The sequence below is a fragment of the Eumetopias jubatus genome, unplaced genomic scaffold, assembly GCF_037043125.1.
Source record: "Eumetopias jubatus isolate StellerSeaLion01/CBP00866 unplaced genomic scaffold, mEumJub1_p1.0 scaffold_13, whole genome shotgun sequence".
Lineage (NCBI taxonomy): Eukaryota > Metazoa > Chordata > Mammalia > Carnivora > Otariidae > Eumetopias > Eumetopias jubatus.
Window position 1 is genome coordinate 12,619,120 of NW_028274819.1, and position 16,122 is coordinate 12,635,241.

At 41.3% G+C, this 16,122-nt stretch overlaps 1 protein-coding gene and 1 pseudogene across 1 annotated transcript; both read left to right on the forward strand.

Moving 5' to 3' along the window:
• Window positions 1-3,136: 3,136 nt before the first annotated feature.
• On the forward strand, window positions 3,137-4,086 carry LOC114215337 (olfactory receptor 5B12-like; annotated as a pseudogene).
• A 9,963-nt stretch (window positions 4,087-14,049) lies between these two features.
• LOC114215229 (olfactory receptor 10Q1-like) lies at window positions 14,050-15,005 on the forward strand. Its single transcript, XM_028111115.1, is given in 2 exon segments — window positions 14,050-14,386; window positions 14,389-15,005. Coding segments are annotated over 2 exon segments (954 nt in total).
• Window positions 15,006-16,122: the final 1,117 nt, after the last annotated feature.

Genomic DNA, 16,122 nt, shown 5'->3' on the forward strand with positions numbered 1-16,122 from the left:
AGTCTCTGCATGTATCTTATTTTTTGTTGAAAACTGGAGATTGTGAATATATAGTGTGGTAATTCTGGAAATCAGATTCTGCACCCTCAGGTTTTTTGTTTCTTTGCTTTGCTTGTTGTGTATTTGTTTGTTTAATGACTTTCTAAACTATTTTTATTAAATGTAGTTTTTTGAGTGTGTGGTGTCTGACCTCTCTGTCCCTTCAGCTTGTGGTCATTTACTGGTTTGACATAATTTCCTTAAACACCGTGATTACATGATTTTTGTAATTCAACATTTGGCTGCTGTCCCTTCACTATTTTCAGAGTTCTGAGAACAAGTTTATTCTGACAGTTTATTCTTGGGTATTTTTTGTTTGTTTGTTTGTTGTGTGTTTATGGATTTGGGGATTTGGTTTTTGGGGTTTTTTTGTTTTGTTTTGTTTTTTTTAGTGTTTCTGTGGAGTAACACACCCTTAGAATCTTCCATTTTCCCTGCCTCTGTCTATAAAGACAGGATTATGCCTTTAGGGTCCACTGATGAATGACCCATGATGATCTCCAATGTCTATGCCCTTTAATTAACCACAATAGCAAAGTCTTTGCTAGATGGGGCAACATTACAATTCTAGGCAATAAGATCTAATATTTGGGGGTTATTTTTCAGTGTGGTACAGATTTATTTCTCACAGATGATCATATACATCCATAACACAGTTGTCTGGGGAAGCGTAGGGTCTCTCTGTGTGGTGACTCAAAAGCACAGGCTGATGAAGGTGTCACTGTCTGGCTGCATCTGCGGATACATTATTGTCCTAGTCAATGTGGCAGAAGAAACACTGGATGGCTGAACATATGCTTCAACTCACCCAGAAATGACACATGTCATTTCATTGGGACAGCCTGCTCCTTGCCATTTGTTCATGTCTCAGCCCAGCTTCAGTGGGGCAGGCACATGAGGAGAGCATGTGAAATGTTTGGACAACACTGTGTTGGTGACCCATATTATATCAATTATGTTATCCATGCTAAAATATTAATATGGAACCTTACAGAACAATTGATATGTGCTAGACATTGTCCTCAGCTTTGTATATGTGTCTTCTTATACTCTCCTTGAAAATCAATGAGGGTTATGTGATATTATTATCTTCCTCTTTAAACATGGGAAGCTGAAGTCTGACCACGTTAAATCACTTTCCTGAATTTGAGGACATGCAACCTGAGTGCACTGAACAAATATGTAGCCATGATACTTGTCTACAATGAGAAGGATATGGGCATCTGCTTGGAAATATGGAATCATAGGTGACTGTGTAGAGGAAAGAGTGAGTCTATCTCCTTGTTGGGAAAAAAATCCCCAGTCCAGAGCTGCCTTGGAAAAGCAAAAGGGTTTAAAATAAAAATATATATATTTTAAAAAAGATTTTTCCAAGGAAATTTCTTGAATTTTCCTTGAGAAAGAGCAAGAAATAGCTTTTAAAAAACACAAAATAAAATTTAAAAACTGTAATAATATCAAGTACTGTCAAAGAAGTGAAGCAATTTTAATGCATTGCCAGTGAGAACACATAGTAGTGCTGCATTAGGAAACCACTTGCTAGTTTCCATTCATTTAAATATGTACTTACCATCTGACCAAGAAATCCAACTCAGAGACCCTTACCAAAATGAATAACACAATTCCTGACTTTTTAAAGGGGTAGAGGGAGACGAACCATGAGAGACTATGGACTCTGAGAAAAAAACTGAGGGTTCTAGAGGGGAGGGGGTGGGTGGATGGGTTAGCCTGGTGATGGGTATTAAAGAGGGCACATTCTGCGTGGAGCACTGGGTGTTAGATGCAAGCAATGAATCATGGAACACTACATCAAGAACTAATGATGTAATGTATGGTGATTAACATAACATAATAAAAAAAGGAAAAAAATAAAGGGGTAGAGTCAGCCAGCTCTAGAAATTATCCCCCCAAAATGATAATTGCTTTTATAAAAGCATGTATAAAGTACTACAAAATGATCATGAAAGTGCCCGGAATGGGCCAGAACACCCTACTGGCAATGAAGTTACTTCCTTCTGAGACTTGTTCCTCAATTCTTGAATGTCTGTGCTTGCTAGAGTTTCCAGATTTGGCCCAAATGCACAGACATGTGAATCCAATTGCATTTATTTTTGAAAAAAATGTTTCTTTCTGTAACTGATGTACCAAGAATGGCCAACGTATTGACCAAATTTCTCATCTATACTGTTTGTATAGACACAGATAGGACACAAAACAGCTTCTTTTGATGCAGGAATTTGAGATGTAGGGGTGTGGGTATGACTGTACCACAAATACATGCTCAATTCTGATCCTTGTTCTGTTGATAATCAGTTGGGTATAGACATGCTGCTGGCTGTTATCTTCTTAATTCACAAGATGAAAAACATTGTCCATCTCCCTCACAGTCTGCTCTCCTGCTCTGATGTGACAAGAAATATGAAAGTTCCTTGAAAAGCATAAAAGATGCTAACATTTTAGTCAAGCAATCTGAGTCGTTACTTTCCATGGTCTACCTCTTGGTTACTGCAGGATATTCAGCCAATAATATTGAAAGTCCAAACTTTGACGTTCCCAAAGAAAATGAGTTTACACTTGAGATACCCAAACAGATGTTAAAAGTTCTACAACCCCTGAGATTCAGAAAGGGAGCTATATTTGCCCTGCTATTCCTTTAGCATTCTCTAAATAAAAAGAATAAGGAGGCATTGTCTCCCTTTTTGACTGTCACCCCAACCCTTCATGTATTTGCAATAAGAGTGCTTTGGAGGTATGGCAAGTAGTGGGAAAAAGTCCTACTGGTTTAGTGTAATAGAATACACCATACAGCAGGCAAGCTGAGATGTGCCTCCAGAGTCATAATACAGTCCCCTTATGGCAGCACAGTCAGCAAGGACATCCCCGTGTCCTTCCACATCACTTTTAGAAGAAGAGCTTGCTCAACCCACACTTACCCAGTGTTCAGTCCAACTTGCTGTACACAGGCTCCTGCCCTTGACAGAAAACTGCACATATGGCCAAAAGACCCTGTTCACAGTCAGTTCCCATGCTAGTGATCAAATTGCATTATCTCGTGTTTGCTCAGTTTGTCATAGGTGCCTCTCATGATGATTCCCAAATGACTTTGATGGAGAACATTTCAGAGGTGACTGAATTCATTCTTGTGGGCTTAACAGATGCCCTAGAGATGCAGGTCCCTTTATTTGCAGTCTTCACTATCATTTACTTCATCATTCTTGTTGGGAACATTGGAATGATCGTGTTGATTCTGTTGGACTCTCGTCTCCACATTCCCATGTACTTCTTCCTCAGCAACCTCTCCCTCGTGGACTGCATTTATGCTTCAGCTGTCACTCCCAAGGTAATGGTGGGGTTTCTCACAGGAGATAAGATCATATCCAACAATGCATGTGCTGCCCAGATGTTCTTCTTTTCAGCCTTTGCCACTACTGGAAGTTTCCTCTTGGCCTCAATGGCCTTTGACCGCCATGCAGCAGTGTGCAAACCCCTGCATTACGCCACCACTGTGCCAAGTGCTATGTGTACCTCACTGGCCACTGGCTCCTACATCTGTGGACTCTTGCAGTCTTCCATCCATGTTGCCCTCACCTTCCACCTCTCCTTCTGTCGTTCCAACATAATTAATCACTTTTTCTGTGACATTCCCCCACTGCTGGCTCTCTTGCTCTGATATCCACATGAATGAGATTGTGCTCTTCACATTGGCAGCATTCAAAGTCTTTTTCACCCTCTTGGTTATCTTGAACTCTTATCTGTTCATTTTTATTGCTATCTTGAGAATGCGCTCAGCTGAGGGACAAGAAGGCTTTCTCTACCTGTGCATCCCACCTGACCACTGTTTCCATCTTCTATGGGACAATTATCGTCATGTACTTACAGCCAAGTTCTAGTCATTCCATGGACACAGACAAAATGGCATCCGTGTTCTACACCATGGTCATCCCCATGCTGAACCCTGTGGTCTACAGCCCAAGGAACAAAGAGGTCAAGAGTGCATTTCAGAAGGTGGTTGGAAAAGCAAAGTCTTCACTGGGCTTAGCCTACTGATTAAAAATAGCATGCAAACCATGTGATATTTCTATTGGACTTCTAGTATCTAAGAATATTTTTGTGAATTTTAATTCTTTCTTCTCTTTCATTTTTCTAAGAAGCTCCCTCCCTCCCAAATGAGATTGGTTCTAGTCATGCTTTGGGAATGTGACTGGGTAGGAAAAATTTTGGATATCTTTTTCCAGAAAGAGGATGTTGCTTCTATCTTAAAATGAGAATTATATTCCTGGATAATATAAGATCTTAGACTACATTGGTTTAAAGAGTTCGCAAATGAATCTCCTAAGTGTATGATACCAGAATTACATTTTTAATTACTAGAATTCAAAATAACTCTATGATTTTTGTACATGGTATAGAAGCATAGTTCTCAGACATTCATGCTCTTAAGAATTACCTTGAGAGATGTTGAAATGCAGAACTCTAGGAGCTATACAGATAATCTAATTTAGTATATTTCTGGTAGAGCTTAGAAATCTGTAGAATTGGGGTGGCTGGGTGGCTCAGATGGTTAAGCATCTACCTTCAGCTCGGGTCCTGATCCCAGAGTCCTGGGATCGAGGCCCACATCAGGCTCCCTTCCTGCTCAGTGGGGAGCCTGCTTCTCCCTCTCCCTCTATTGCTCCCCCTGCTTGTGCTCTCTCGCTTTCTGTCAAATAAATAAATAAAATCTTTAAAAATTAAAAAAAAAAGAAATCTGTAGAATTATCCCCCACTATCCGCATATACCTAGATCCTGAGCTTCCCTGAATTTCAGAGAGAAGAACATAGTTCAGAGGGTGAAAATATATTCATACCTATTCCTTACCTGAGTTCTCATAAAGTTCATATAAGAGAGTATGGATAGAGAGGACTGCCTGCACTCTTAACAAGCTTCGCCTATATTTCAGATGAGTTTGGTGCGCAGATCACACTTTGAGAACTGTTTCCCTGGAGCAGCATTTCAAAAGCATTGTTGCAAGACCAGCAGCATCAGCTTCACCTGGAATTTTTTAGAAGGGCCAATTATAGAAACCCCCCACCCCAGACCTACCGATTCAGAAACTCTAGGAGTATAGCCCAGCTATTTGTGCCTCAGCAAGCCCTCCTAGTGGCTTTGAAAAGTTTGGAAACCACGGGACTCAACCTAGAAACACTAATCTAGAACAAGGGTTCTCAACCTTGGCTGCACATGACAATAATCTAGAGGAGATTTTAAAATACTGCTGCTTGAATCCACCTCCAGAGTGTAGGATTGAATGGATCTAGGGATAAGACCTGGACAACAGGAGATTGCCAAATGCAGTCATTTCCTCAGAGCCTGGTATAAAAAGGGGGTGGAGACCAAAGAAAAGAGAAAATTTATATTTCGTACCTAGTGTCTGCTCTTTATCTGCATATATGAACTCATTCAGATCCCACACTACTTCTGAGGAGATCAGCCATATAGAGAGGAGGAAATGGAGGCTCAGACACAGGCAAAGGGTGGCAAAGAGAGAATTTTGAACCCAAGTCTGTGGGACTCCAGAGCACACCCTTTCCAGTTTAGTTCAGCTAACAATTGTTTAACACCATAATACAATGCAGCAGTCATAAAGGATATTAAGGTTAAGAATTTTTCTCTTTTGGCTCAGTTGTTTGAGCATCTAACTCATGATTTCCAGTTGGGTCATGATCGAGCCCCATGTCAGGCTCCATGCTCAGAGGGGAGTCTGCTTAAGATTCTCTCTCTCTCTCTCCTTTTCCCTCTGCCCCTCCCCCATACTGTCTCTCTCTAAAAAAATAAAAATTAAATAAAAATTTAAAAAAAATTTTTCTCTTTCATCAAGGTCCACTAATCTTCTCAGTATAACAAGATTATCTTTGTAACTAAAGCATTAGGACACAAGGAGACATGAAAAGTCACAATAATATTGATCTAACACCTCTTTGAAAGTGTTTAAATCTCTTTCAGTGTTGACATTCTGAAGAACCCAAATCTCCAAGCTCCTCACAGCTCTAAGCAGGAGCACATTAAACAACACTGGTCTTTGAAGTCATCAGAGGTATGTAAAGGGGACCAGAGCCCATGTGTTCTGTCCATGCGTTGCTACTCTTACAATGAAGCCCTTGCTCTCTAGGAAGATCTGTCATCCCTGTTTTCTAGACATTTATGCTACGTACTCACTTAGATAAAGCAGCTTAGCCGGGAATCCCGTATGCTCCAGTGAATATCTACTTTTAGAAAGGTGGATGCCCGTGAACCTGAACATCAGATGTGCTCACCTTCCTCAAATCCCAAATGTCTCATTGCCTCACTGGAGAGAAATAAGAAAGACAGTAAAAGGTGAATGTGTGCCCAGAAAGCCTCCATGCTCTAACCTTCGAAGTCCTGGTGGGCTGGTGTGGGGTATGAGTCACAAGGGCTGTGTAGCACATTCAGGGGGTAGGTTTAGACAATGATTTAACCACATCAAACACCCTGTGGTGGACAGCAATGGAATAATGTAGCAATTCACCTCCTCTCAAAGATGCTTCTGTAACTTTTTAATAAAAATGTTTAATAAATGTATGCAACTAAAAGTTTCTGTCAGATTATTTCTGGGAATGGGACCAGCTATAGACTGAATGTGTGTCCCCAACTTTCATACATTAAATCCTAACATCCCATGTGATGGTAGTAGGAGATGGGTCTTTCAGAGGAGGCAGTTTAAGTGTCTGGTGAAGGGGATTAAAAAAGAGATCCCAGAGAAGTCCCTTGCCCCTTCCACCATGGGATGAAGTAGCAAAAGAGACAGCCAACTGTGAACCAGGAAACAGGCTCTCATCAGACATGAAATCTGCCAGTGCGTTGACTTTGGACTTCCCAGCCTCCAGAACTGTGAAAAGAAATAAATTTATGTTGTTTGTAAGCCACCCAATCTATGATGTTTTGTTACAGCAGCCTGAATGAACTAAGATAGAATCATTAGGAACAGCCAAATGAACTCAAGCCCTCCCCCAAACTAGTAACTGTGACTTTGATTTTGACAAGATGCTGAACTTCAGATCAACAGTGAGGGGAAATCTTTTTAGTTGAGCCACAGAAGAATGAAATGATATCCTTAGCCACTCAGGTTCAATCAGGCCCAGAGACAGTTTTCTACAAGTCAAAAGATGATCCCTGGACCTGGTGTCCGATGGGAATTGTACCTGCCTGAGGACTGCTGTTAGCTCATACAACTGCCCTCTCATCTCTACCAGGCTTGATTTTTAATAGGAACCATCAAATGCTTATTCAGTGAAAAATTAAACCAATGAGTGAGGGGATGTGTGACTGGATGATTACATGAGTGAATAAATGAATGAGTGAATGAACTGAGATTAAGTAAATGAGTCAGCACCAAGCTGGGTCCCTGATGGCTAATTATAAGACTCAAGATTTGCTCATTTTATGTGCCCAAATAGAGGGCATCTCTCAGATCACCCCATAATGTTCTTTCTTCCCTCATCCCATGAAAGTACAAACCATGTTCCTCCTCACTAACCAACCCCATGCTTATATGTTAGAATAGAGTTCACCTGTCACCCTGCAAGCTTTTGAGGACTTCCAGATGATCACAAAATTCAAGAAATTAAAAATGATCAGTTTGAATGGAGCACTGGGTGTTATATGCAAACAATGAATCACGGAACACTACATCAAAAATTAATGATGTAATGTATGGTGATTAACATAACATAATAAAATTTTTAAAAATGATCAGTTTGAGTCTAACATATGGAAACAATAAATACCAGGATATCTAACCTTTATAAGAAAACCTCTACTGATGAATATGGAATAGAAAAAAAATAATGACCCAGGGTGCCTGGGTGGCTCAGTCAAGTGGCCAACTCTTTGATTTTGGCTCAGGTCATGATCTCAGGGTCTTGGGATCGAGCCCCGCATTGGACTTCACAATCAGTGGGGAGTCTGCTTGAGGATTCTCTCTCTCTCTGCCCCTCCCCACACTCACGCTCTCTCTCTAAAATAAATAAATAAATCTTAAAAAAAGAAAAGAAAAAAATAATGATCCAATCTTTTCTACCCTGTGGCCTGATAGCCAGAAGGAAGCAGAGGGGATAAGAACTGGCATCCATTGAAGGCTTTCACTGTAATAGTGCTAGATACTCTCGCTCTAGATGACAGTGAAAGTCTTTATTCCTCATGGACGCCTCGTAGTTTGAGCTGTCACTCCTTGCAAACCAGACTGCAAGGACAAGACTCTTCTCAGGAATTCTCATTAGAAAGACAAACATCCAGAAAAGAAAACACTAACACTCTTACAACCATAAGAAAATTGTTTCGTGAATTCTCCATTCTGAAGGAGTCTCTTGTGCTAGTAGTTGGAAAGAAAGAGAGGAAGGAAGGAAGGAAGGAAGGAAGGAAGGAAGGAAGGAAGGAAGGAAGGAGAGAGTACTAATGCAAGAGTTAAATCAAAAGCCTTGATATGAGACAATCTGGATTCAAACTATATTAGTAGTGCCTTGGTTACCCTGTCTATAAATGTGCATAATAATAGTACCTACTTCATAGAGTTGGGGTAAGATTTAATGAGATAATATATTTTATGTACTTAGTACAGTGCTTGACATACTGCCGAGAAATAAATTTTAAAATTATTTTTATTATACATTTAGCAAAAGTAATAGAGACAGAACTGGACCATCAATCTCTCTGCCTCTCTCCCACTTCATAACACCTCACCTTATTTCTCCTCTCCTGCAGGTTCTTGAACTTTCTGACCCAGACCTGTGTTTATATACTACTTCCACCTGAGGACAATCTTCCTGGCACCAAGGACCATATGGGGAAACCATAGCAAAGACCAAGTTCTCTGTCTGACTTTGTTTAACCCAACCAGTGGAGACATGATATGTTTCACGTTGTGACCTCTGTGAGTACTTCATAAAAGTAGCCATTTCTAATGTTCTAGTGAGAGAAAGCCAGATGTGCTTTGGGATGGCGTATGTGCATTTTATTGATGGCTTTCCCAAAGGAGTACTATTTGCTGAGAATGTGGGTGGAGGGTGAAAAGAAGGGGGGGCAGAGAAGATGCTGAGCACCTGTGGATGTGAAGGAGTATTTCTGTCACATCCTGACGTGAAGAGTTGCTTGTTTGCATGGTGTGAAACCCCTTCCATAAATACAGTTTTTGATGAATCCATCAAGAATCATTTATTCCAACTCCAAATTCTACCATGAGTGTGAGTGTCAGCGTCATTATACAGACAAACGCTTCTGAACTTCTCGATTGGGATGAACCTTACCGATTCGGGGGTTAGAGCATTTGGAACCCATTGAAGGTAATCTGCAACTCCATAGTCAATAGTTTTCCTTATGGATTGAGTGAAATTTCATCAGTCATTATCCCTTTAACATCTAAGAAGAAAGTAATGAGAAAAATCTTCTTCCACTACTCTAACTACATAGCAATTATATACCGTGTTAATATATACTTTTGCTCAAAGGTATGACTAGACTTGTAACCTGTCTGTGATAGGCTGAAAGTGCTCCAGTGATTTAGTTGGGTGAATGCCAAAATAACATGCTGGCTCATGGCAAAGGTGTTCAAATACCCAATAGCTAAGTCAAGCCACCCACTTGCTTGGGGCCTGAAATTATAAACATAAGCACAAGCATGATATCTCATTATAAATATGATATCCAAGTTAATTATCATCACAGAAATGAGCAGGAACAGGGCAGGTTCAGCAGAGCGAAGTAGGATATGACTGACAGGGGAAACAAGAAAGCTGCAAGTGACAGGCGGGACACAGTTCTTCCACAAGTTCTCTGTTTCTTGAGAGAGAAGTAGAAATTGTAGAGTTTTGAGGAGCGAGGGGACCATGAACATCATCTAGTCCAACCACTCATAATATAGATGAGGAAATTCAAATATAAAAATCTTTAAAATTTGCCTGAGGTAACTTAGCATTTGAGTGACAAAGCTCAGCCTAAAATTCACCACATTCCCAATCATCCAGGCAAGGGTAATTTTAATGCAGTCTACGTCTTCTGGGACCCTTGAGCTGGCATGAACATTTCCCCTAGATTGAATTTGCCAGAATACCTATCCATAGGTTCTTATGGGTTGGGTATAGGTAGGAATGAGGATACAACCCTGTGGTCGCCAGATGACAGTTGTCTATGATTATCATGTGAAAAGTTGCCCAAAAGTTAACTTGTCTTTTAAAATTTTATTTATTTATTTGACACAGAGAGAGACAGTGAGAGAGGGAACACAAGCAGGGGGAGTGCGAGAGGGAGAAGCAGTCTTCCCGCTGAGCTGGGGGAACGCGATGCGGGGCTCGATCCCAGGACCCCGGGATCACGACCTGAGCCGAAGGCAGGCGCTTAAAGACTGAGCCACCCAGGTGCCCCTCCAAAAGTTAACTTTGTCAGAGTTGATCAACCCAGGAAGTCTCCTCCCAGTATTTTTTAGTTAGATTTGGTTTTAAAAAGGCCACTGGGGAAATTCCTCCTCTTGGGGAGCCATTATCTTAAGATATCCTATAGGCACTAAGTTATCTGGCTACATCAGGCAAGAACAGCCTCTGAGTAAAGAGAAGAGTGCAGAAAAGGATTCTGGGCCTTCCATGCAAGACTCTGGCTTAGAATAATTCCAAAGTATCCTTACTTTCCTGGGTTCCTCTTCATCTTGTCCTATCCCAAGAACGGCTTTCTAAAACCTGACTCTTCCTGAACACCAGCGTACTCTTGCCCATGCACATTGATATGCTATGAAGACATCACCTACTAGTCACTTTTCATTTCTAGGGGATCATGCACATCTGGATCCCATGTATCCTTATTTCCTTTCATCCTTAAAGAACAGAATCCAGAGGGTCAGGCAGCATTCTGGAAGAGCTGCCTCAATCATCTATAGGCAGAAACAAAAATTTTGCCCTTATGAATGTTATCTGATGGCTGAGGGAATGCAGTGAATTGCAAAGAGGTAAGGAAACCTCTTCGGAGACTTTACTTTGTAAAAACGAATGGCTATTTTTTCCCTAATTGATCTTAACCTGCTGTGTATAATACTTTAGAGCAAGGGTAGGCAAACTAGACTGCAGACCAAATTCAGCCTCTTTTGGTACAGCCCTTGAGCTAGGACTGTGTTTTACAGTTTAAGAGAAAAGAATGAGAGAAAGAGAGAGGAGACGGGGAAGGAGGGAGACAAAGACCAAGAGGAAGGGAGGGAGGAAAGGAAAGACAGGGAGGAAAGTGGGAACTAGGAAGTGGTAAAGCCAAGACCCAAACTTAGATCTTTCTTTTCTAGATCCAAAATGCTCGGGCTTACATCACAACTCCACCACGGACTAGCTGTTTAATCTAGACTATTTAATCTTTTGAGACCTCGGTTCTTTATCTGTAAAATAGGTATAACATATTACCTGCCTCATGGTGTCGTTGTGAGGTGCATCTGAATTAATACGTGCAGAGAATTTAGAAGAGTGCCTTCACATTATGGTACAAGAAATTATTATGTTTGACTATGCTTCCAAGGCACCTAAAGAAGCTTTCATGAAACACCAGAGAAGTAAGTTTTGAAAAGTTAAATTTTTTTAAAGATTTTATTTTATTTATTTGACAGAGAGAGAGAGAGCACAAGCAGGGGGAGCGGCAGGCAGAGGGAGAAAGAGAAGCAGGCTCCCCGCTGAGCGGAGAGCCCGATGTGGGGCTCGATCCCAGGATCCAGGACCCTGGGATCATGACCTGAGCCAAAGGCAGATGCTTAACCTACTGAGTCACCCAGGCGCCCCTCATTTTTTTTATTTCTCATAATTATGGTCAAATAATAAATGTTTCATGAATGCTTATACACAGATCATTTTTAATATTACCCTCTAACTTATGCAGTAGTTCTGCTCATTTTCGCTAATTCATCAGTAATTATTCATTTGCAACTCACTTTTCTCAAATATTTCCAAAACATTACAACTGATTTACCTTGATGAATGGATATAAAAGACATGGTACACACACACACACACACACACACACACACACACACACACACACACATATACACACACACATATATATACACACAATGGAATATCACTTAGCCATCAAAAAGAATGAAATCTTGGGGCGCCTGGGTGGCTCAGTCAGTTAAGCAGCTGCCTTCAACTCAGGTCATGATCTCAGGGTCCTGAGATGGAGCCCCACATTGGGCTCCCTGCTCAGAAAAAAAAAAAAAAATGAAATCTTGCCAATTTCAATAATGTGGATGGAACTAGATGGTATCAGGCTAAGCAAAATAAGTCAGTCAGAGAAAGACAAATGCCATATGATTTCATTCACTGAAAAATTCTTTTTTGCATTCATAGTTCAACATTTCATACACTATTCTACTAACTTGAATAATAATAAGTGTACTTGGCTTATTCATGGTTGGAAACAAAAACAATGGACTTGATAAGCAAAAACCTCAACTGGAGGGAGTGTAAATACTCAGGGGTATGGAAATGAAGACTGCTTGTCTAGAATTAATTCAGTGGGCTGTGAACACCCTACACAATATTTTATAGAGGAAAAGGAGATCAAGGAGGTTAAGTACAAATCAGTTAACTATTGGCCATCTTAAGACATTTTCTTATCAGTTCTAACTACTTCTCAGTTGGCCGCCTTGGGGTTTTTTTAGAGACAATCAGATGCTTGTCATCTCTTTTGGTTGGGGATCATGGTTTATTTCATATTTAAAAAATTTCCAGAAACTTTTCAGATAAAAAGAGTGGTAGTTTTTATATGACACTGTGTTTTTGCCTCTCTTCTTTTAAAAATATTTTGTTTCCTAACTCAATCTGAACATCTTTATGTCTTAATACAGTATATATGCCCATCTGTATTTATTGTCCTAAGTGATAATGTATCATTCTGCTCCTGACCACATTTCTTTTTTTTTAATTGTATTATGTTATGTTAGTCACCATACAATGCATCATTAGTTTTTGATGTGGTGATCCACGATCCATTGTTTTCTTATAACACCCAGTGCTCCGTGCAGTACGTGCCCTCCTTAATACCCATCACCGGGCTAACCCATCCCCCCACCCCCTCCCCTCTAAACCCTGTTTGTTTCTCAGAGTCCGTAGTCGCTCATGGACCACATTTCTTAAAAGACTTTTGTTCTGTGGAATTCTGCATCCATTTTGTTCTTCTTTTTCTTTTGAATGATAGCTTCCTTCCTTCATTTTTCTCTTTAATTTGGGGGAAAGATATATATGTTTATATTACATATATCTGGAAAAATACATTCTTTTTGTGGTCAATATTAAGGTGACTAATACTAAATTGTTAGAGAATATATAAAGAATAAACTTTTCTCTAATCATCCACATCTAAATAATAATGTGGTTTATACTGAGTCACTCTTTATACGGTTTGAGAAAATTACCACAGTTTTTCCTCTCTTTCCTTTCTCTTATCCATTTCTTATATTTTTTATATCAGTCGAGAGGTTTTAGATCTGGATTACTATTAAAACTTATTTGTCATAATGAACTTAAGAATTAGATCTGAAACTTCCATTCTTTATAAAACAGTATTTGAAATAATTATTTAGACACGGCAGTGTTTTACCTCTCACAACTTTTATATGACAAAATACCCACTTAATTTTTATTTTAATTTTTTAACAAACAAGAATATTTGAGTAACTAAGTTATTATTTTTGCACAAAACAAAACTTGCCATCCTTTATTTTCTAAATTTTTATTTATTTATTTGTCAGAGAGAGAGACAGAACACAAGCAGGGGGAGAGGCAGGCAGAGGGAGAAGCAGGGTCCCCGCCAAGCAAGGACCCCGATGTCGGACTCGATCCCAGGACCCTGGGATCATGACCCGAGCCAAAGGCAGCCGCTTAACCAACCGAGCCACCCAGGCATCCCTTGCAATCCTTTCTTTTACTCAGGTAATAAAGCAACTCGGCAAAGGAAGATTCAGCACTTCCTGCTCTTCCTTTGCAGGAGACATGTTTGCTAGGAGCCCTGTCCTCAACCAGTCCGGCCCCACTGAGTTCGTGTTCCGCGTGTTCACCGCCGTCCCTGAATTCCAGGCCCTCCTCTTCCTCCTCTTCCTCCTGCTCTACTTGATGACCCTCTGTGGCAACACAGCCATCGTCTGGGTGGTGTGCACACGCAGCTTGCTCCGCACCCCGAGGTACTTCTTCCTGTGCAACCTGTCCTCTGTGGAGATCAGCTACACCACTGTGGTCGTGCCTTTGATGCTTTCTAACATTTTGGGAGCGCGGAAGCCCATTCCCCTGGCTGGCTGTGGGGCCCAAATGTTCTTTTTTCTCACCCTTGGCGGCGCTGTTTTCTCTTGGCAGTCATGGCATACGACCGCTACGTGGCCATCTGCCACCCGCTGCACTACACCCTCATCATGACCCAGAAGCTGTGCGTCCAGATGGTGGTGTGCGCCGTGGGGCTGGCGCTCCTCCTCTCCCTGCAGCTCACATCCTTAATCTTCACCCTGCCCTTCTGCGGGCACCGCCGGGAAATCAACCACTTCCTCTGCGACGTGCCCCCGGTCCTGCGGCTGGCCTGCGCTGACATCCGCGTGCACCAGGCCGTCCTCTACGTGGTGAGCATCCTCGTGCTGACGGTCTCCTTCCTGCTTATCTGTGTCTCCTGTGTGTTCATCACCTCGGCCATCCTGCGCATCCGCTCGGCGGAGGGCCGCCTCCGGGCCTTCTCCACCGGCTCCTCGCACCTCACCGTGGTCCTGCTGCAGTATGGCTTCTGTGCTTTGGTCTACCTGCGTCCACAATCTAGCTCCTCGGTGGACGCGGACCGTCAGTTTGCCCTGGTCTACACCTTCGTCGCCCCCCTCCTCAACCCGCTGACTTACACCCTTAGGAACAAGGACGTCAAAGGTGCCCTGAAAAAGGCCATCAGGAGCAAAGGAACAGCTGAAGCTCTCTGAAGTTTTAGGGGGACCTGAAGGAGGTCCTTGAGCAGGTGACAAAAACATAACTCTTACATACAAATGCCAGATTTACATGTATTTTTCCAAAGTTTGGATTTTTATGAAATCTGTTCCTAAAACATTTGGTTGTTACAGTTCTTCATTTTTTTTAAAGTTCTCTGAAACTTTAAAACTCTGAAAAGTGGACAGGTATACTGTAGGCTACGGTTCACTTAGCCACAAATTAAAAGTCTACATTTCCTCTGAAGAAACACCATTATCTTTGAAGGCTCCTCTTAAGAAGCAATGCTATTAACTGAATCCTTGAAAAATGTTCATAAGGATATTTCACCTAATATGCCTTATTCTTGTGTTTGTCTTTAAAGTGTGACAGGCAACTGCCTGGTCAATGTACCCGTTTCCTTCATTAAGCCTCTTTCACATGTTATGAGGTCCCTGTGAGTGGGTCTAATCTATGCTCCCACATTTCAATCCAGGAATGTACAAGTAGATCAGGAAAGGTGGAGCAGAGTCAGTTTGCTCTGAGAATTAACGTTGGTTGAGTAAACTGCCAGATTTCCAACATAAGACCTTAGTTTTGGGAAAACAAGAGTGGGTCCTCAAGTCTCATGGTCAAACACTCTAGCCGTCATCCTCTGTATTGTTCAGCCTTCTCCAGAGAAACAGAACCAATAGGAGAGAGAGAGGTGCTTTTAAGCAATTGGCCCATGTGGTTATGGAGTTTGGCAAATCCAAAATGTTCAGCCCAGGGCAGCAGGCTGGAAGTTCCAGCAGGCTTTGGTGTTGTCATCTTGAGTTTGAAGACAATGGAAGAAGAGTCCCTTCCTTCTCTGGCCCTCTCAGCCAATTTCCTTTTCTTTCTTTCTTTTTTTTTTAAGTTATGTTAAGTTAGCCACCATACAGTGCATCATTAGTTTTTTATATAGTCTTAGCCTTTTTTCTGAAGACTCTTAAGTGATTAGGTGAGGTCCATCCACATTACAGAGGGTAAACTGCTCTACACAAACTATTGATTTACATGTGAATCACATCTAAAAAACACCTTCACAGTAGCATCTTGACTGGTCTTCGACTAAACGATTGGGGACAATGGCTAGCCAAGTTGACTCATAAA